General features: G+C 40.4%; 1 protein-coding gene across 1 annotated transcript in view; it reads left to right on the top strand.

Moving 5' to 3' along the window:
• Positions 1-22,326, top strand: part of ADAMTSL3 (ADAMTS like 3) — a 165,024-nt gene that overhangs the window by 129,056 nt on the left and 13,642 nt on the right. The window contains exons 16-22 of the mRNA XM_066328347.1: positions 3,252-3,381; positions 4,463-4,655; positions 5,212-5,391; positions 6,154-6,307; positions 10,483-11,563; positions 13,623-13,750; positions 14,154-14,282. Coding sequence (XP_066184444.1) covers positions 3,252-3,381; positions 4,463-4,655; positions 5,212-5,391; positions 6,154-6,307; positions 10,483-11,563; positions 13,623-13,750; positions 14,154-14,282 — 1,995 coding nt within the window. The remainder of the gene's footprint in view (positions 1-3,251; positions 3,382-4,462; positions 4,656-5,211; positions 5,392-6,153; positions 6,308-10,482; positions 11,564-13,622; positions 13,751-14,153; positions 14,283-22,326) is intronic.

Raw genomic sequence — 22,326 nt, 5'->3', positions numbered from 1 at the left:
CTAAAAGTTTACCATTTTATTTATGAGAAACTTGAGATTCTTAGAATATTAATGGATGCTAGCCAAATTCAAGGGCTCTAAGAAAAACAATGACCGTTCAGAGACTCACATATAAAGGTGAGAGAATTTGCTCTCCGCTTATGTTGGAGTCACCTTGATAACTGGTCACTTGTATCATTTGTTTCATTAGCTGCAGACGTTGTTCACTCTCTTACAGAAGTATAAAATAGAGAGAGGCTCAAGGAGATGTAGAATTTGGCATTTCTTCTTAGTTATTTTCGGCTTACAGTACATATTTTTAAGAAGCCACCAAATGGAGACTATCTGATGTAAATAAATGTCCTTCCCCTTCCAGGTGTAGAGAGTAGAACCTTCTTCACATTGCACAGTAGCTTTCCATCCCCATTTTCTTTGTACTTAAAAAAAAGCAGGAACAGAAATTCTGGGCTTAATTCAAGCATTTTCATCTTTTAACACAGCTTCAAGCAGTGTATATTTCATCGCACAGAAAAGATTGTAAAAGAATGTAAATGTATGTGGTTTGAATGCTGGGTTAAAATAGAAAATATTCTATTTCACTGAATAGTAGGGTAATTACTACAATAGTGCATCAGATTACTGTAAAAATACTTAATGCTCCCTGCTGCATACATAATGTTTTAGTTAAATTATCTAGTATGTTTATATTATAAGCCAAGAAAGTCATACATATAAAACTTTGCTTGTTTGAATAATAGAGTTTTCCATTTTCCAATCAACATAGAGTAAGTTTATCAGCGATTGAAGTTCCCAGCTAATGGAAAATTATAATTTTGAGAAATCTGTTTAATTGTGAAGACATTTTGACATTTAAGTTCAAGCAAATTTAACATCAATTAAGTGCAGTTAATTTTTGAATAGAGTTCTTGAACTGAGAACGAAGGAACAGGAAGGAACTTCGTGGTAGGTTTTTAACAACTCTTTAGTATCCATTTTGTACTTACAGCATCGAAACAGGGTGCAAGTTTTCTTTCACTGAGGCCCCTGTGGGGAAGAATTGCTAATGCAGTTTGTGCTCTGTACTTCAGTCAAATGAAAAACATACCTCGTATCAACATTTTCTTCTCTTAATGTGATTAAAGCTCCACAGGTTCTGCTGCAAGGCAGGAACAACTTAATGAACTCCAGGTGGCAATTTGTAGTCAGACCCCATCACCTAGGATGATATGCCTTTTGTTCATTTGGCTGGCCAATTTAGCTTATGTAACACCAGGATAAAAATTCTCATGACATTATTGCCAATTTAGATGATCTGAGGGGAATTTAATTTCATTCCCCTCCTTTGTGTTGGATATAAAGATGACTCTGTGTTGCAACCTCTTCCAGAGCAGAAGAATCACCTTGGAAAACAATTTTCTCACGACAACACAGGGAGGTCAGCGAAGGTAAAGCTTGGTAGCATAGGGTAGATTATGACCTAAAATATTGATTATATGGATGCTTGGCATGGACTTGATTACTTGTCTGTTTCTGTCAGAACCCCGCTCTAAATGCTTCATTCTCTCCTGTGGACAGTCAAATGTGCATTTTCTGTGTGAGGAGAAGGAGAAGCTGCTCCTGTTAAACACTTGAGGACTGACTGGAAAGAGGACTTGCTTCCCCTACTTCTATAACAAAAAATATGTTTATTGTTTTGTCATCTTTGGGCATTTTGATGTCTATATTCCAGTCATGGTATTTGTTGATGAATATTTATTCTCAGCCTGACTAGTGAAATAGTTTTCCCATGATATGTCTGTTCTACGTTAATGGAATTATCAATACTTTGATACAAGAGAACTGAATAGGTTGTCAATCATATTTAAGGTCAGGTCTTTTGTTCTATAAAAATTCATCACTTTGTAGATGTAGTGAAAACATTTATATAACAAGGTCTTTCTGAACTGCAAATGAGTCCCAGAGGGGATCTCGAGGTGTACCAGAGAGCCTGAAAGAAATCAGAATCTATGTTACTCTGAAAATTGCTGCTGCTTTACCCCTGCTGAGGTGTCTGAAGTAGTTGGACTGGCTTGAGTGGGGTTCTGGCCTGGGCTGGCTGATACACTGGACTGAGTCAAAATTGTTTAGAGATGGAGGGAACATCTTTGGTTTATGAAAAAAATGACAGTGTACAGGAGAGAAATGTTGGCCTGGGGATGGAACTTTGTGTGTTGGGTGTTCCAGGCCACTGGAATGACCAGTGGTCAGCAGTGTCCTTACAAAATCACTGAAGACAAGTGAAAGATAGGCAGGAAAGGAAATTAAATTCTATGAAACTATAACTCTTCAAGAGCCATTTTTACCTGGAAATAATAAAGGTATTTTATGATTTCAGCTCTTTAGTACTATAGGATTCAGATCATTAGCGTTGCTTGTACAGAACATCCCAGATACACAGAATCCCCCAGGCACATCACAACCATCTTGTATTTTATGTGCATGTGAGAGAACTTTGAAATTGAGCAAGGCTTTCATACTAAAATATATGATATATAAAATTGGATAATTGCAGAAGTTTAAAATAGAAGTAGTTCACTGAATGTGTATTCACTAAGCTGTCTTGCTCTGAAGGAAACTTATATTACGTTCCATTTTGCTCATAGAAATTTGAGCATTACTAATCTTCCATGCTTTAGTAATAAGATCCAGGTAGCAAGAGCTGCCGATCAGAAGGTGCCAAGAATGGTAACGAGTGAGGAAAGCTCTAGGCTGGGTCAGATTTGCTGCCTTCAGCAAAACCATTGCATCTCTTGGCCACTGAGAATGGCTGACTAAACATAGAACGTTTCTCCTGACTATAGCTTTGAAAGTCTTCTGCATTTTTATAACAATTTTTGCAGATCTTTAGCTCTTTATTAAAGGCAAGGTAAGTGAGAAGGAATCACTTTTACCTCAATTTTGGCAATGAAGGTTGGTTTAGGATCATTACAGACCCAGTAGATGCAGTCTCTGGTAGTAGCTTGACAGAAAAACCCGGTTTTTTATTGGTTTTCTGAGCAATAGAATGACAAATCAAGACTTTTAAATATCACAGAAGTAAAGTTAAGATACAATTCACAAATATCTTCTGAGTATTAAATATGTACACTGTCTCTACATTCCTTTTTGTTTGAAATGTTACTTTTAAGCCTGCTGTCTAATTCACTGCTTTTTTTGCTGAGTATTAATCAAGAGCTTTACAGGAATATATTCCAACTTCACTGTTTCCATGGGTGTTTTCCTTTCAAATGCAGGCACGCAGGAAGCCATTGCCATGTGTCTGCATGTAGACACAAAACAAGGTGTCAATGAAACCCTGTGTGACAATTCCAAGAGGCCACCCCCGATGACTCGGACCTGCAACACGAAGCTCTGCCCCCCGAGGTACCCCGGAATACTGGAACCATGTGGTGGCAAAGGAAGGGCTAATGGGGCTTAAATCAACATTGGCTTTCTCAGAAAGGGTTCAGATTGCAGGACTGTGGTCATGCTTTGGGGATGGAATTTCACTACTTCTGTTTTCAACAAGGTTTTGGGATTAGGGTGTTTTTTTGGTCTTGTTCACTCCTTTTCCACTCTTCATATCTCACTGATGAAATAGGGGACATTTTCTGAAATAAATCTCTTCCATGCTGAATATCTGCCAGAGTTGGAAAAAGAGCTTTAACTCTCCTAGTGGTAGAAGGAAAATTTCAAAGATATTTCACACACACACACACAAAAGAAAAAAAAAAAAAAGCTGAGAATATTTACTTTTTATCTTTGCTGAATGAAAAAATTTGAAATTATGATTTAAAGGCACCTTAATTTAATGCTTCTTTAGTAGCCCCATGTAGTTCTTATGTTTATTTGGAGGTTGGAGATTCTGGGGAAAGAACAAATTCATCTAAATCCAAGACAGCATCTAGGTCATTTGGTCACTTGAAAGGGCCAGATGGGAAATTTTGATGTGTGCTGACTTATTTACCCATTTCTGATCTCTGACGTCCCAGAGCCTTTGCAAATTTTTTCTATGTGTTTGCAGAAACCTGTTCTTGCTAAATGTAGGGGAGAAGTTAACAGGAACAGGATGTTTTATAGAAAACATATACACATTTAAAGGAAGTGTTGTAAATATAAGAAAGGTCTGTTTAGATATTTACATTTATCAATGTAAACATCAGCAGGTTGCCAACAGGCTGTTTTTAAGAGGACCACTCTAAAGCTAAATACTGGAGTAAAATATGTCTGAAAATGACTGTTTATTACTTTATTGTTAATACATCCTGCATTTGCTTGTTACCTGCAAGTTTATAAATCCAATTTATACTTTTGTGCTCCAGCCAAACCAGAGGGCTGTTTTAGCCATTGATCAATAGCTATGCCTGCAGCTGTGCTTTTTGCTGGGCTGTGTTTGGATAAGACTGTTCCTTCCCCAGGCTGAGGTTGGTCACTAAAGGTGAGTTTTGGGCTGTTTTTGGGACAGGTGGCAGAGCGGCCCCTGGAGCCGCTGCTCGGCGCCCTGTGGGGTGGGGATCCAGACCAGGGACGTGTCCTGCCAACAGCCTGGAGGATCTGCTCCTGCTGCCCACCAGTGCAAAGACCCAAAGCCTCATTCTTTACAAGCCTGCAACCAGATCGATTGTCCCCCTGCTTGGCACGCTGAGGAATGGCAACAGGTATGGTGGGTCACAGAAAGAAAGAGTTTAAATGTGTTCTTCTGGCCAGGGATGTGAAACTCTCCAGCACAGAAGGCAGCTCCCCACCTTCTGTGTGTGTGTGTGTGAGTTTCAGCTTCCATCATTAGGACAAGGTAACCCAAACACACTGCTTTACCCTCCTGTGCCAATGGGCAGTCACAGGATGAGGTGGAAGTCCTTAGGATTTCAGAAGGCTGGATACCTGTTATTCCATACATCCTCTCTCTCTCTATGTTCTCTAAATACACTTTCCTTTTTTTTTTTTTTTTTTTTTTTTAATTAATGTATTAACTGGTGAGGGACATAGATGTATGCATGAGGTTCATGTTTTTCTCTAGGATTTCTACTACTTCCATGCATTCAGGTGATATGTTTGACATTTGAACTGCAGTTCTCCTCATCTCTAAAACATTAAATATTTGAACAGGTGAATTTTCTGTGCTGCTTGATTTTCCATTGAAAGTAGATGTCATTTTTCAAGAGCACAGGTGTCTATGCAGGTGTAAATGCTGGATTTAATTCTCCTCCTCCTCAGTGCTCACGTACCTGTGGAGGAGGGATTCAGACCCGCAGAGTGTCCTGCAAGCAGCTGCTGACAGATGGAAGTTTCCTGAAACACCCTGATGACGCCTGCCAGGAACCCAGACTGCCAACTAGTAAAGCATGTGCCAAAGTCGATTGTCCTCCTCAGCTGGTCTTTGGAGAATGGTCCAAGGTGAGTAAACCTCAACAATGGTGAACCAAAACCCTCCATTGCAACAAAAGCTCTAAAGATTTCTGTCTGGGTAAATGAGCTGTTTGGAGCTGTCACAAGCTGAACTAAACTGTGCATCCCTGCCTACAGCCAGACTGATCCCAGCCCCACTTCCTGGGCATCACTTCAGTCACTGAAGGGCATGACGTGCTTTCCACCAGACTTGTTTAGCTATCAATAATTTCATGGTACAGCTTCCAAAAACCAAATCTTAGCATTATTCTGGAATACATCCTCCTCCTTTCCTGTTTAATGCAAGTTTGCTATCTCTCCCCATTCAAAAAGATTTAGAAAATTGAATTTAGAAGCTGCTAATACAGTTTCATGCAATACAACTTAAGAGAGAGGGTTGAGAGACTTGCCAGAGACTGTTTAGAACCTGCTGAATTGTTTCTGTCAGGTACCAGATCTCATTGCTCTGTTTTGCCCATGGCTGAGCATAAATACTGTAATGTTATTTTAATTCATGACTTACTTGCTGAAAAAACTGTCTGTCTTATATTCTTATTGCCTGGAAAGGTGGAGACAGTTCAATAACTAATATTAGAGTCTAACAACATAACAACACAAAGATTCCTATGAAGAAGAGTGTGTGTACTCTCTCAGGACTAAAAAATAATTTAAAAAAAATTTAAAAAAACCTACCACAAAACAAACTAGTTTAAATTAGCATGTGTGGTGTGGAGTACCAAGTTTAACTTGACTGCATCCTTCCTTTCACAGTGCTCAGTAAGCTGTGGTGTTGGAATCCAGAGAAGGAAACTTGCCTGCCAAAACCTAACAGCAAAGGGCCAATATGTCACATTAAATGGATCGATGTGTAGTGGTCTGTCTCCTTCACTGCTTGTAAGGTCCTGTCAGGTGAATGCCTGCAACAGTAAGTATGTGGCTTTATCTGGTTCCTTGCTGATTTGGAATGATCTATTTATAAAGAGAAATCTGTGTGAACATTAATTCACTCATCTACCTATCCTATCACACCATAACTTGGCACAAATTAAGTGTCATAATTACTATACCAGTAATAACAGAATTAGTTTTATTTTTATTTCTGCCACTCAGAAACAAAGGTTATGATCTCAAGAAGTAGTTTTTGAATATATATTATGGTACACACCTCTCACCCTCACTCTTGTGCACAATTTAATCTGATTTTTCCTTTATCATTTACATGATTCCAACTGGGAAAAAAAAAGAAACATTCATAGATTTAACATAAATTACAAACGACATTAGAAAAGATAAGAATCCAGTTCTGATGCCTTTTGTTTTCACTGTACATTTGTATTACACTGGACATTTTGCTTAACATGGTGGAATTCAAAACCTGAAACTCTGTGCCAGTGATAATTTTAGGTATAATTTCTATCTTTCCTTGTAAAAATTAGATTCCTGGCCTCATTAGCTGTGGGGGGAGTGGTGACAGTACAGACATTCTTAAAAAAAATCTGTTTCATTATTGTCTATATAAGAATCTTTTCAGGATGATTCTCTATGGAAATTGTACAATTTGGGCACAATTGGGTTATGATACTGATGGTAGTTGCAGTAATTGTGAGTTTAACAGCAATGGAAAAAACTCTCTGATACAGAGAATGTTCAATTACATAGGCTAATTTAGAATAGGCAGATCTAAATGCAGGTTCCTTATGTCTGAACCTGTGCTCCCCTTCCTTTATAAAGGAAGGTTTGCAGGTTTGGGGAGCAGGGTGTTGGGAAGACAGGGGAAAAAAACAGTTTTTATTTTTGAGCTGGGGGAAAACAAGAAGCCTTTATCAATGGTCTGGTTCTGATCCCCATGTTTTGACCCAACTCATAGTGTTGCAAAGAAATAGCTACTTTATACATTTTGAAGCTTTGCTTTAGAAATTATTTGCAAAACAAAATAAGAAATAGAATAATTACTGATTCATACATAATATGAAACTTCTTTTCCTGGCCTGCATTTCAGATTAACATGCCAAAATCCTGAGGTTCAAAACTCCACTTAAATAAAGCCCTGTGGACTTTCAGGAATGTCCTTGGCATAAGGTTTAATGAAATATTTTGAGCTGCATATCTATCTGAATTTAATTAATTGTGGATAGTTGAATGGCAGTGGAGCTGGTTTGCAAATTGCTTAGCTCAGACTGATATTAATGTTACCATGTGAGCTTCCAGCACAATGCCTGGAGAGCAGCACAGGGGCTGCAGAGGGAACACCATCAGCCAGAATGGGTGCAGATCAAAGTCATAAAGAGAATCACTGTCCTCTCCCTCTATCTCCACCTTTGGAGCAAGGAAGCCTTTGCAGCTCAGGTCTGCCTGGTGATCCTGTCACAGTGCAGGAGGGCAGGGGAAGGTGTGAGGCTGGTCCATACCTGTGGTTCCTGTTTGGGTCGTGCAGAAGGAGCCAGGGCTGGGACAGCAGCAGGCTTTGGATCCCCAGGAACATGCAGGAGGCATCTCCTCCTCCTGCAGCTGTGGGTTGAGGCTACCTTGAAGGGGGCTGAGTAGAAGGTAGGAACAGAGCATGGCTGCAGGACAAAGAGTGATGTGGATGGAAGAGGAGCAGTGTGGTGTGAGTGCTGTTGGGGGTTCTTGCCTTGGAGAGCAGTTTCTAAATCTCACTCCTCAAGGTCATGCTTCTGTGGCTCAGATGAGTTCCTTTTTTACTGTCTCATGACAATGCTGAGTCATTTTAACCTTAATCTTTTACCCTAAGACTGGTAATTGTAGCTGTTTTCTGACTTAGTAGCACTTATTAAGTAGAAACATTCCTGACTCTGGGCTCTGAGAAATAGGAAATAACACCAGTCTAGCCCTGAGGTCACCAGGCTCTGAAACCCAGCTGAAGCTGTTCGGGACCATTACAGGTCACAGATGCAGATGGATTTGTATCTGGTGATAATGAGGTCCAAAGGCTCCAGCACATATTCCTTAAGATTTACCTTTACTCTCCCAAGCAGTCCATCACCTCAGCAGCTGCAAGACTGAATGACAATAAGGATCCTGAGAATGCAGACTTACATGGCCTCATACATTCATATGACCTTATATATTTATATGGCCTGCCATCCACAACTCTGAACTTTGTTTCACTCTCAGACTTGTTCACCAGTCACCAGTAAAAACACACACACCCTTTAGTGTTGAGCTGCTAATGAGAGTTAGTGGTCTGTCTTTTTTAAAGAAATGAAATAGATGAGACTTGTTAACGTATTTATATGTATGCACTGGGTTTAATTCTAAGTTGGAATAACTAGTGTAAACAGACCACAGCCTGAAGTATTTTAATTTGTGTGTTTAAAGTTACACTTACTGTGTCTGTAAGCTGGATTTTGGAAATGGAAGATATAATACTGGAACGTTTCCCTGAAAATAAATATTTGGGGCCCAATAACTTATTAAAAACAGGACGCTACTTTAATAATTTTAGTAAACTGAGTGCCTAAAACAATTTAATTGTGGTACCATGTGAAATGGTTGAGAGAATCTTGTATCTGGATAACGAATCCCAATTTAAAAGCTATGTAATTATGAAACCATGATATCCCCACAGGTCTGAACTCATTACCCAAAACATTGAAAATAACCATTTTGTTTTATAAGCATAAGAACGCACTCCAGGGTGTAGTTCCTATAGTGAACACACTTATTGAATGCTTGAAGCATTTTGCTTTTCACCTATTTCTTAACAGCATATTTGGAGCGCATGTATATGCAGCTTTTTGGGTATCATTTGTGTGCCATCGGTTTAGTTATCTTTTTATTTAAGTACCTCCCAAGTGGAAAAGCAGTGCTGATTTCAGCTTCAGACGAGCTGAGAAGTGTTGTGATCTGTGCATCTGTTTCCTGGCTCATCAGCTCGTTCTGCGGGCTGAGTTTCCTCTGTGTCACATACCAAACCCCTGGGTCACCGTACACAACTGGGCTGTTTTCTGGCAGCAACATCACTGATTCCCGACCCTTCCCGTGTGGCCCATCCGACCTGCCAGGGAAGGGCTCGGGGCTGCGTGTCCCTGCTCCCTTGTTCCTCCCTGTGCCTGCTCTCGGCCAGGTGAGTGCTGCTGTCAGAGCCGGGCACTGAGCCAGCACAGAGCATCCAAAACACTGCAGCGGCCCTGTGCCTGCCCAGCTCTGCTGGGAAAGCCTGCCCGTGGTGCTGCTTATCCATGCGGCTTTCCAGAAACCTTCCAGCATCCAGGAGCCTGCAGTTCAGTGCAGGAGGAGCTTCATGCGACCCAGTGTCTCTATACCCAGCCTGAACCAAGCTTTCTGCTGTTATTGCCTGCTTTTGTCAATTCATCTGATCACTATATTCAGCCTCTCTAAATGATGCCTTATTTCTCTCTTTCCTCCCTTCCCTCCCAACTTTCTTGGCACGACACGGCCAGCAACTCATCTTTCAACCCTAATGAATTACCCTCAGCCTATGATTACAGGGTGCCTTTGCCTGTTGCATGTACTGTGTCTTCACTGACTGTTTCTTTCACCTCCTGCCCTGTATCAGTTTGGCTTGACTCAGGCAACCAGCAAAGCCAGCCAACATTTTAAATAAGAGTCAAGGGGAGCCTTACATTTTGGATAGATTTTGTTTTATTTAGGTCATACTGCACTCAACAGTGCTCAAATGTGGGGAAAGTGATAATGTGTTCACATTTTTTTTAATTCAGTTTTTTCATTTCCATCATGCCTAGCCTTTCTGAGGCAGCAGTAGGAAATATAACCATAATAGGAACATATATAAGGAGTAATATATAATGCATGTATATATCCTTTCATATATGTGTGCACTATCTACATCCTTCACATAGGTTTATGTTGCCTGTAGCCTTTTATTGTTAGGAGATTTGGAGAAGAAGCAATAGAATTCTTGGCCGAAGCAAGGGAATGTTATGGTTTCATGTTGTTCATATTTTTGCATTTTTGTGACTCAGATAAAAGCTCTGTGTGTTTCAGTCTGACTTGAACAAAGTCAGGAAAAGCTCTTTCAAGCATTCTGTGAAAAGCAGATTTTGTAAGCATGACTGCCAGTGACTAGATGCTTTTCAACACTTTGTTTTCTTGCAGAGATCAAGCCCAAGCTTCCAGCAAAGTTCTCTGCCCACGGACCTCAGATTGTCAGCGTTCACCGAGTTTATATTCAGACAAGGCCAGAGAAGCGCATCAATTTTACCATAGGAAGCCGAGCCTACTTACTCCCAAAAACATCCGTGGTCATTAAGTGCCCTGTGCGAAGGTTCCAGAAGTCCCTTATCCGTTGGGAGAAAGACGGGCAGCTCTTACAAAACTCCAAGAGGCTTGGCATCACCAAGTCAGGCTCTCTGAAAATCCACTGTCTGGAGGCTGGCGACATCGGCGTGTACCGCTGCATCGCCGGCCCCGTGCGTGACACCTTTGTGCTCAAACTCATCGGCACCGACAACCGGCTCATCGAGCCCCCGGCGCTGCGGCCGCCGCCCCGCCGGGCCACCAGCCCCGACCACAACGAGGCCGGCAGCCTCGGCGCCAAGTGGCACAAGGTGAGCAAAATGTGGCAGATGTGGAGCAAGAAGAACGAGCTCTACCTGGGCGACAGGCACATGAACGATGAGCCGTTCCTGAGGAGCCCCGAGAGCTTCGGGAGCAATTCAGCGGAAGGGTTCAGCTCCCGGGAGTTCAGGAGCAGGCGCCTGGAGGCCGCGGCTCTGCAGGGCGCCTACAGCATGGACACGGCGCAGTTCGAGGAGCTCATGGGGAACATGAGCCAGCTCATTGAAACCGGAGAAGTCAGCGATGACCTGGTGTCCCAGCTCATCTACCAGTTGATTGCTGAGCTATCCAGGCCTCCACAACCAACTACTGAAAAATGGAAGGGGGCCCGGGATGAGAAAGTTGCCTCCAAACTCACAGGCAAATCGCCAAACGAATCCGAGCGCCTCAGCACAAAAACGGTTGATAAGTTAATGTTTGACCAGAAGGTTCCAGTTATTATGAGGCAAAAGGAAATTCCTCAAGTTTCCTTCAACAAAACAGTAACTGTACGAATTGGAAATACAGTTTTTCTGACCAAGAATACTTATGCTGTCAATCTAGTGTGTGAAACAGCTGGTATTAGTGAAGTGAAATATACTTGGACAAAAGATGGCGAGACATTAAAAGCCTCTGCGAAGTAAGTAAATAGCTTCTCTTTTACTTTTGAATGACTTATTATGTCCCTATCGACGGAAAAAATCCACCCTGCTGTGCAATATTAGAACATACTGTTGTAAAAATGAGATAAGCATGGCCACTGGGCCTTCCATCTTTTCAGTTAAGCAATTTATTTTTATTCTTTCAAGTGCCTCTCACGTTGTTTGGCTTTACTGACATCCAAGTATTTGGCCATTTCCAGGATACTACATAGGAGGGTTAACTATTTTTATAAGGTGAAGCGTTTTGGATGTCCTGGCTGAATTTTTTGATCTGCTTCAATCATTTCAGCTTGTCAGAAAAAGAGCAGATTTACCCTCAAATTAGAGAGGCTATTGGATTCATTCAGATACTAAATACAGTGGGAACACATTGAAAACATCTGCGATGGTATAGATGAAAAGAAGTCTTAGTTTTTACTCATTTTAAGGGAAAACATCACTGGTACCCTCACTATCCTTCAACACACTATTTAGGTATTACTGGAGCTGCGTAACTTCAACTGAAAAAGAAAAATATGAGCTTTTATGGATGTTTTTCAGTACTTTAAAATATTTATGTTGAGGACAGGGAAATTCAAAGTAATAAAGAACCTGTATTACCATCATATTTGAGAGCTGACAAACGAGTACAGCAAGCTGTTACAATCAGATATTTGCTCAAGACTGAGCAAATACGTCTACTTCAGTGCTGATAAATTAGAAGCTCACCTGGTAATATTAACATTAACTTTGTGTGTGAGCCTCTTGGAATTATAGCTAGCTCTTGAGTAATGAAAAAAACTGGTTCTGAAATGATAAAGGCGCTTTTGGATATTTCTCAACATATTTAACTGATTAAATGCACTGCCAAGAAAAATATACTTCTGCAGGGCTATCAATTAGAGCAAAGACACCCAAACTGAGCCATTTTAAAAAGTGCAAATGTTTTTGGAACCATGTAGCTCCCACCAGTTATGTTTATTTTGTGAAATGCGCATAATTTTCCATTAATTTGTAGCAAGTGATACTTTGATTTTTGTGGACATGATGGTGTTTTGTTTATTCACAAGTATGTTTGCTTCCTAATTTTAGCCTAGACTGATATTCTCGCACTTAAGGCATATATTAGCAAAGTAGGTTTATTTCCTAATTTTTTTCCCCAGTAAGGTTTCTGATACACAAATCCACAAATATATGTGGGGATCCAAAAATAATGTTAACAGCATTGCATCTGAAAGAGTGTGAGGAGGTAAATGGTCTTTATCTCTTGGGTTTGTAAAGAAGGGTGTACTTGAGCCATGCATGAGGTGGCTTGTTTTGTTGAGACACGAGTATTTTTAATATTATTTTTTGTTAATGTATTCTGTAAATGTACTCATTGTGGGAAAACACCAGCTGCAGTTTTTTGGGATGGGCTGAGTGTATGGCAAGTCATGTAACTTAGTGCAGGAAAAGGTAACCAAGGAGAAAAGTTGCTATTTTCAGCCTCTTCCCCAGCCTGTGATGCTGTCTCTTAATACCCTGATCCTCAGAGGGCAGGCAAGGTATTCAAGACACCTGGGAGGTTTCAGTGGAAGATTTAAGCTTCAGTGATGATATTAAAAAAATTACAAGAGCCTCAGCAACTCCAACCCCATAGTAATTTGAAAGTCAGATCAGGCCGTAATTTGTGAATTTCCCAATCCTGCTGAAAACCAAGCTTGCTCTGGAGAGATCAATTTCTTGCCAAGCCCAATACTTCTAATTGTGGTATTCTGATTTATTCACACTTTTGTTCCCAGGGGATCCTGGTTTGTGGTAGCAAATGCACTGTCCTTCAAAGGACTCCAACTAGGACACAGCTTCTCTGTAGAAGGAGATCTAAATCCTCCCCATGTGTATCCCTGAGCACACCCCTTCTGTCACCAGAGAGGAGGCAGAGCTGTGACTGCCTGCGCTGCTCTGCAACTGCAAACTCCTAAAAAGGAGCTTTGCTGCTGTATCTGTAACTCCTGCAAGGGGGTTCAGCTGGGTTTGTCCCAGGGTAGTAACCCTTGTATCTCCTTGGTTGTTGTGCAGGGTCATCCTGGACACTGCTGGAAAAGTGCAGATTCGGAATCCTACTCAAAAGGAACTTGGTACCTATGGATGCTTGGTTGTCAATGACTCTGGTTTTGATATGGAAACATCAGTGCTGTTGCGTGCAGGTAAAAACAGTGGCATTGCAGAAGGTCAGGCTTTTATACACACACACATATGCATACACACAGTGTGTGTATAAATATATGTGTATAAACACCCATGCCCACTGCAATGTGAAATAGTTTCTTTTATTGGCAACCCATGAAACTCTGCCTGATATAATAGGCAGCAGTAATACAGTCTTGTTGCTCTAGAACTACAAAAGATGTGAACTCAGTCTGCCTGTATCTGTCCCACCTGTCTTTTCTGGCTGCTGCTTTGCAGACTGCATTCTGTTCCAAACATGATGAATTTAAATACAAGATCTATGTTTAGAATTAAACAGAAGTTAAATTAGAAAGTTAAATTAGAAATTAAATTAGAAGTTAAATAAAGATTTTAAAACTTACAATCCCTTTAATTTCAAAGAGGCGCCTGTCATCTTGTCCTCTGTGTTAAATATGACAAATCTGGAAGCCAGCAGTGTCTCAGCAGTTGTTGGAGGTACAATCATGGCAAGAATCGGAGGAAATGTTTTGATTGAATGTCCAGTGAAAGGTAAGTAAGAACTGCATTGACGTTGCTTGCAATGTTGCAATCAGAAATTTACCTTATATCTTGAAATAAATTACCAGTGAAGGCAGAAAATCACTGATCATTAGTCTTTTTTAATTAAGCATGTCACCCACACCAGCCCTATTTTTTTTCTGCCTGTCACTTCAATTTAGATACACATCTGTATGTTCAGGGTTTCCTTTAAATGGACTTTCTTTCCAAGAAGTGGTCTAGGGCTCCACTACAGAGCTTAAAGTCCACCAGAGTATGGGGTATCTTGCTGCAATAGCAAGCATAGCCAGATGACTTGCTCATCAAAGAACTTTCTTTATCCCTGTTGGAGATGCACATCTGTCTAGACTATTGTTAAAACTGAAAATGAAATCTCCAGCCGCAGCCTAATAGAACTTTAAACCTGATGGTGAAGTAAACTCACCTTTTAGATCCATCAGTCTGCAGCTGCAGTGAGGAAACAAAGAAAAGCGCCGAGCTATGAAAGAATATAGATATTTTCTAGCTCAGCATTTGTGGAGGAGGAATAATGTTAATCAGAGTTAACATGCATTAAGATGGTCACAGCTTTATTTTATTTTCTAACCCTTTGCTGGAAAGGTAGCTCTTTTCTTTTTAATCTTACCATTGCTATCTGTGAAGTTCGAAGTCTAAGATTTCAGTCACAGCAGCAATATTCTGTGAAACATTTAATAAGCTGAGCTCAGCCTTTTGTGAAGATGATGTGTGAAAGTGCAAATAACCACGAAGGTTGCAAGTGAGTGCAAAGAACGACCTCAGAGCAGCCAGTTTGCTGCTCACATTTATGTGCTGGGAAATGCATATCAGAGGGTGTTGATACTGAACCAGGCTAGTGATAGAAATATATATATGCAAATAGCTCTGCATACAATAGAGGCGCCAGGCTGACATATATTAGGACATGTGGCTCTGCTATTCACCGTTGTACCAAGGCTAATTCTTTGATGAAGTAATATTTTCCAACTATGGTTTGGCAACTCCATGTATAACTGACCTACATCTCAAATTCAGCAGAGAGTTCATGTCACACTGTTAATATTAATATTGTTAGGATGGGTAAGCAGTTAGCAATTTAAATATAAATTAATATTTTCACATGGGACTGTAGATTTCCAAATGCTTTAGCATTGTATATATTGGTGAGCCAAACTTTAGTTATACTGAGACACCAGTGTTGACTTAGAAAATGATTTATCTAATTGCTTTATTTCCTGTCATTGCCAAGGAAGTAAGTATTACTGTTTGTGAATAAAATAGAGCTTGCATGTCTTAAAATGTCACTAAGTCTAGAAGCAGAAAAACTTTTGCGATGATGTAAGCAGAGTTTTCCTGTTCGCCTTTCCTTAATGGAAAGTAATAAACCTCTGACTTCAGAAGGTTGAATTTAATAGCACCTTATGCTGATGTGTTTGTCTGATAGGTGGGACCCAAAAATATGTCCATTTGCAGTGTAGGAGGATGAGAACTTTGTTGTGAATGCTGATAAAACATGATCTGAATTATCAGACCTGCAAAAGTAATGACAAGAGAGCAGCTCTTGTAGAGTCAGGGAGACCTTGGTTGGATCTGCAGCACCTCTTCTTCCTCACTGTCCTTCCTCCTGACTGCTCTGCAGAGGAGGTGTTTGCCCTCTGAGTTCCACTGAGTGAGACATCACTGGAGAAGTCTTTCATTCTCCATGTTCTGCCAGGAGCTTATTCAGGATCCTTCTACATGGACATTACTCATGCAGATTTCTCAGTGGTGTCACATCTGGTCTTTGGGACTCCTGCTAGCCCCAGAATAATTCTCTACAAGATGAACCATCTAATGAACAAGTGCCCATGTGCGTGAAGAGTATTACTGCCATGTCAGTAGTAGAATTCTTAAATTACTTTTAAATTCCTTGGCTGTAGTGACCTCTGAGGGTTGTTTTTTTTTCTGTAGAATGAATAACCTAAAAGGCATTTTTAGAGTTGTTCAATCCATAGTTTCTTCTGCAAAGAAGTTCACTTATTGAAGATGTAAAGTTTAATATTTTGTGCAGTTGGCCTTTTGGGTACAAGTTTTTCTTCTTTTTCATTTTTACTGATTTGGTTCTTTTATCCTTTTGAAAGCCTTTCTCTCACACTCCAGAAATTACACTGAGACTGAAAAAAGCCCTTTAAATTGCAGAAGACCACTGTATCCTAGTAAACAGAAGAGCATCAAAGAACACAATAAGAAAAGTTATCTGAACTGTACAAACTGATGGCATCTCTTTCTTTTGTCTTTTTAGTTTATAAAAAGACTATTTTTCCACTAATTATAATGAACTCACTTTTATAGCTCCCTCACAAGCATACGTTAGAAGATATTAATACATTCTGGATAGATTCATATTCCATTCTTACAGCCAAGAGCTTTTCAATCAACACACATGGTATAAATATCAATACTGATTGCTCCAAATTGCTCTTGGATGACATTTTTTGTATTTGCAGAAAAAAATTTCTTGTGATTATTGCTAAAATAAACTAAAACTGTCAGACTATTTATTGTAAAAACTTTGAGAGCTCTAAGTTGAAGCAGAATAGAGGGAGAAGTGGAAATGCGAATAAAATGTGCATTGCCTGCCCCTTGCTGGTGGGAGCAGGGAAGTGACACACACTGAGCTGAGGTTGTTTACACTTCTCTTTGCAGCTCTGAAATATCTTGGCACACGGGCCTTGAAAAGTAGAATCTGCACCTTCATCCAAATTCTGCATTCCTATGAGTACGTTCTGGCCCTCTAATAATAACATACTGATAAAAAATTGTGAGAACTACACAAAGCCTGTTGTATCTTTTTGCACAGAATTTTCACAAAGGTGGACCAAATACTTGCTTGTCAGTGTTGGAACTTGAAACAGGTCCAGAAAAATCAAGATTTTGATTTTCCATCTGTTGCTTCATTTTATTTACCCACAATATTCCAAATGTAACCGTGATGCTGGTCTTTGTCTTCTGTGCTTAACCCCTTTAGAAGACATGAGTGAAGAAATATAGAAGTTCAATACATAGGATTTTGGCTCTTTTTTTTTTTTTTTTTTTTTTTTTTTTTTTTTTTTTTTAGGTTATTCTGGGGTTTTTTTAGTTTTTTTGTACGTTCTGAAGGATATTATTAATAGATTCCAAAATCTAAAGGAGATTGTACAGGGTGGAGGGTGTACAGTTTTATTTTATGAGGAAGGAATGACAGTATTTATAATTAGTATAATAGAAGGAAAACCTTTGCTCTTATGCTTTTTACAGTAAGCACATCTTCCTTAGAGTTTTTGTTTGGATCAGGATTAAGCAGGAAGGACTAAAAGATGTTCAAAAGCTTAATTGTGCTTTGCTTTGTGTCTTGTAACAGTCTGGGAACCTGAAAACTGAATCCCTTTGGCTGTAACTGAACTGAAGGATGTGCCTGGGGACCGTCCCTGATACCTGGCCAATACCAATGGGCAGGATGGCTGAGGGTCCAGGCAGGACTGACTGCACAGTGCAAAGCAGCCCTCACCCAAACACACACTGGGTGTCTTTTGGGACATTGGTACCTCTAGGTTTCTATAGAAACACATTCCTCAGGTCATCCACTACTTTCTGAGACAGATAGAACCTTGAGGAGGTGGGGGGAAATCCATAAATTTGGACTGTTTATGAAACTGATTTTTTTTTTCTCTCACAGCTTTGCTAATTTGAAAAGAAATTTCCTTTAAATTCCTGGTTCAGGAAGGGTTAAAATGGATTGTGTTAGAGGAAGGTTTCCTACTTCAGTTTGGCAAAAAGCTGTTGAGAAGTTGCCTAGGCAAAGTTTAACAAATTCTAATTATGTAAAGGAAGAGGTTGCCTCAGTGGTTGGCACCTGCTTGAGTGACTGAGAGGAAAAAATGGTTAAATTTACCGTGAAGAGAGGGTAGGGTGCCCCAAAGGCCATTCTGGGATTTGTGGTGCTCAACCTTTTTATAAAAGTTCTCAAAAGGAATGCAATCAGTTTGTTGATTAAAACTGTGAAGAATGAAGATTTATAAAGGTTAACTCTGTGAAGAGTTGCAGAAGGTTGATCACACAAGTAGCATTAAAAATCTAGATGAGCTCAAAAGATGTTCAAAGTTGATATTTGCAGAATAACTGTACATATAGAACAAATAACCTTAAAGGTAGATAGATGCCTGGGGCTGTCTCTGAACAGACAAAGGTTTGTGCAGCGATGGTTCTCAGTTCCATGGAACACCAGCACACTTGCTGGGTGCTGTCCAAATCAAAACTAATGGCAGAGGAATGGATGAAATAATAGAAAATAAAAATTGCCCATTCTTTACAGCTGTGGTGAATCCTGTTTGCAACTTGCTGATCTCATCTCAAAAACGATATAGTAGAGCTAGAAGAGGTCTAGAGAGAAGAGCAGTAGAGGAAACAGGCATGATCTAAAGGCTACTTCTCATCCAGGAAGGTGTATTGAGGAAGGGTTACTCAATAAGTGCCAGGATTTTTGTACTCTGCCCACACGTCCCCAGGTGCCCATTGTACTGCAGAAAGTGCAGAGTTTAGTGGACTTCAGGTCTAAGGACAGCAATTCTTGTATAGTGCTTTGATTTCTGGTAAAATTATATTTTTGAAGTCCATGTATTTGTATCTACTTTATGGTGATAAATGTCTGATGATAAAGCGTGGTCCCTGGTGATGCAGCACTGTTATTCAGTAAAGTAAAAGTATAATGACACCAGCTGGGCAAACCAGCCTCTGCTAACAGTGCTGGATTGTGGAAGTGCCCTAATGCACACCAACCGAGTCTTTGGTGGGGGTCCACTGCAGAATTCACTCTAGAAGTCATTAGCTGCTAAATATCATTGCCTTCGTTTAAATGCCAGATTTTGAAAAATATTAGCCTTAAACTTCTACAGCTGGAAAAAAGATTAAGTTCTCTTTGACAGCCAGAGACCTAAACAGAACCTGACAGAGCCATTGCAGGAGTGGGGTGGGAAGGGGTCTTGCTTTGGGAACCTGTCTGAGGAGGTGGCCAGATGTTGGTAGGAATACCTAAATCCTGCCAGATGCTGCTACCACCTAGGAAGAGGAGCTGCTGCAGGCTGGTGGGGAACAGGAGAGGTAAGGCTTTGAAAGATTGCCAGAGAAGGGCAGTGTCAGAGGGCAGGTGGGGGATCACACAGAGTGCCAGCACGACTCACGCTGCTGCTGCTCTGCTCAGGGCTGTTATTCCTGGTGAAGCTGGCAAGATTCATGTGGGTAATTTCAGTAGCAGCAGGTTCAGGCTTTTTAGGGTCACTAGAAGTTGATTCCCCAAGCATAATTCAGATAAATATAAAGGCAGTTTGAGAATTCTGCTGGAGAAAATACGAAGGTGTACCAGTGGAAGCAATTGCTTTGTAGGTTACGCTCAGTGCACTGGAGGTGTTAGTGAGTGTAGGGTAAATAATAATCAGATTACATTCATTGTGTGTATATAGTTGACCCAGAATTGTTACCCCTGAAAGATGACATGCAAATTTAGCCTCTGAAATGAGGTAAAGTTCTGGTGAAATGCAGCAAAGTGTGCTTTGTGCCAGCACAGTTCTGCCTTGCTCTTGAATGGGAAACTCAGAATACTTTATGAGATTCTACATAGCTGGGGGAAAAATTTCTGAAGACATATCCAGTGTTTTAGAGCAAGTAGTCAGTAGGCCAAGGTTTTTATGGTGTGTAATATTTCACAGGGCTTTCAAGGTTGGAGGAAATTTGTTTTTGAACACTGAATATTTTAAGGGCACCCTATAGTGCAGATTCCTTTTTTTCTCTTTTTTTAAACACGTGTTTTGCAGTCCCATCTGGAGCCAGAGGTTTTTTCCATAACATTTGCTGTCCCAGGGCCACTCATGGTGGAAAATGACTTTTTTCATGGAACATTGAGTATTGTAGAGCTGTTCCAGTGCTAGTGGAAAATAACCTGGGTTTGAGGTCAGAAAAATAGATTAAACTAATTTTAACGTTTTATAGCCACTTAGGTCTATAGAAGAACTTTTTAAAGAGGATTTAGATCCGCTGCAAGAGTAAGATTTGCATTTTCAAGGTTTTTGTAAGACTAAGAAGGCCTGAGTTCAGGAATGCATCTTTGTCCTTTGTGAAGGACAATTACAGCCATCCTGAATGTTAAGTATGTGTTTAATTGTATTCCCTGATAGGGATGGATTTAGTCTCATGCCTAAGTGATTTCCTGACTTGGAGCTGTAGGATGTAATTGTTTGATTCTGCTGCTCTCTGGATCCAGTGAGAGATCTCCCATTTGAATCCCTGGGATCTTTACTGCACTCAGGGATTCTGAGCCTTTGGCAGTTCAGGGGAGTTGAATCTTTGGGCTCATCCTCATCTGCATCTTTGTGGAGATGGGGTAGGAAGGAAACAAAGGGAGCTGCAGGCCATCTCTTTCCTCTTCCTTCTTCCCCTTTTTGTACTGTCTGGGGATCAAACCAGGAATTATTCAGCTTGTAAGTGTTCTTGCTACAATTCTGTAATGAGAAAAGGCTCCTGAAGACAGAGGAGTTATTTTTTGTTCAAGTCCATGTGTAGCTCAACCTTTAAGTAAACGAGAGTCAAGCATCTGCAGTAAAATTCAACCTTGTGCACAAAGGACAAAATCCTCTATGAAGTCCTACAAATACGTCCTAAAGCTTAAGAGTAATTTCAGGTCCTTTAAAGGAAGGAAAAAGAAGAGAAAAAAAGAAAGCAACAACTTGGTTTTGGGTTATTTTTGCTTAGTTTTGTTTCTACTTGGATGAGAAAACTGCTTAAAACTCTTAGGATTTTGTTTACAGGAGTTCTAAAGTGTAAAACAGAGGTTTTAGGCCTTAACTACTTGCCTAGGGAAAAATATTGAACTTTTTCCCGCTTTTGATGGTACGCTTGAACTCTGTCCTGCAGTTTCTGTGTAGGAAAATTGGTGCTTTCCACAGTGCAACTGGGAGAGCCTTGCCACAAGAGGAATGTGGGAATTGTGTACTTTGCCTGCTCTCTCCCCAGAGCTCCTAGATGAGACTCAGCTCAGTGTGCAGTGCTGCATACCAGCAGGGAAGGGAAATCTTCTCTCAGGAGCAGTAAATATGGAGTCTAATTTCTAAAGAAGAAGCACTAAAAATCTGCTCAATGGAAGGTTTTGCACCTGAAATGTGCTAATGCTGGCTGCATGCTGGGGTTGTGATGGGTTAAGACATGGAGTTTTATGCAAAGTACTCCTAAGCAAAAAAATAAATGTACGCCTTAACCTAGTTTTCTTAAGTATCCTCTAAGAGTAAGAGTTTCTGATAGGAATTGCAGAAATGAAAATATAAACAAGAACTCTGTGTCTCATGAGATGTACAGCAGAAAAGGATTTTTCACTGATCATGTGAGCATACAGACAAATTGAAGCTGTCCAGAAGAGCTTGAAATGCATGTGCTGCTTTGCCCAAGAATGTGAAGGAGCTGGGCTATAGGGATGTCTTTTTGTCCAGTTTTATTTCTTTAACATGTTTAGGGTGTCTATTCAGAGATACCAGCCTTTTTTCTGAGGGTTTTCTCTACTGTGTCTCTCTCGATGCCCAACTCAGAAAGCTTTATATCACATTTTTGCCTTCCAGTTTTGGGTTCCCTTGAAAGGCAGGGTTAGAAGCCCCTGAGTTGTGTCCTGCAGAGTGTACAGAGTCCTCCTCTCTTCTCTCTTCATGTTCTACTCCAGTCTGTAATAGGTCCCTGAATTCTTCTCTAAAGTAATTTTTTTTCCTTAGTTCAGGACTCAGTCTGAGCATTTGCCTTAATACTGTTAATGGCAACCGAACCAAAAGCCAGGGAAGAGGTCAGAGAAAGAGCTTGATTACAAATACCAGTTGTCCTTAAGCACATAGTCCAATATTTCCCAGTCTCCCTCTCAGATAGTGAATTGGTTTCCATGTCATACAAAGGCTGAGAAAAGAAATGGAACCATGAAATGCAAAATCTTAAGGGTCCTCAAAATGATTGTGGAGAGGCCAACTCAGAGGTGCTCAGCACACAGTTCACATAA

Source organism: Sylvia atricapilla, chromosome 13 (assembly GCF_009819655.1).
Source record: "Sylvia atricapilla isolate bSylAtr1 chromosome 13, bSylAtr1.pri, whole genome shotgun sequence".
Classification (NCBI taxonomy): Eukaryota; Metazoa; Chordata; class Aves; order Passeriformes; family Sylviidae; genus Sylvia; species Sylvia atricapilla.
This window is presented reverse-complemented; position numbering and strand designations above follow the sequence as displayed.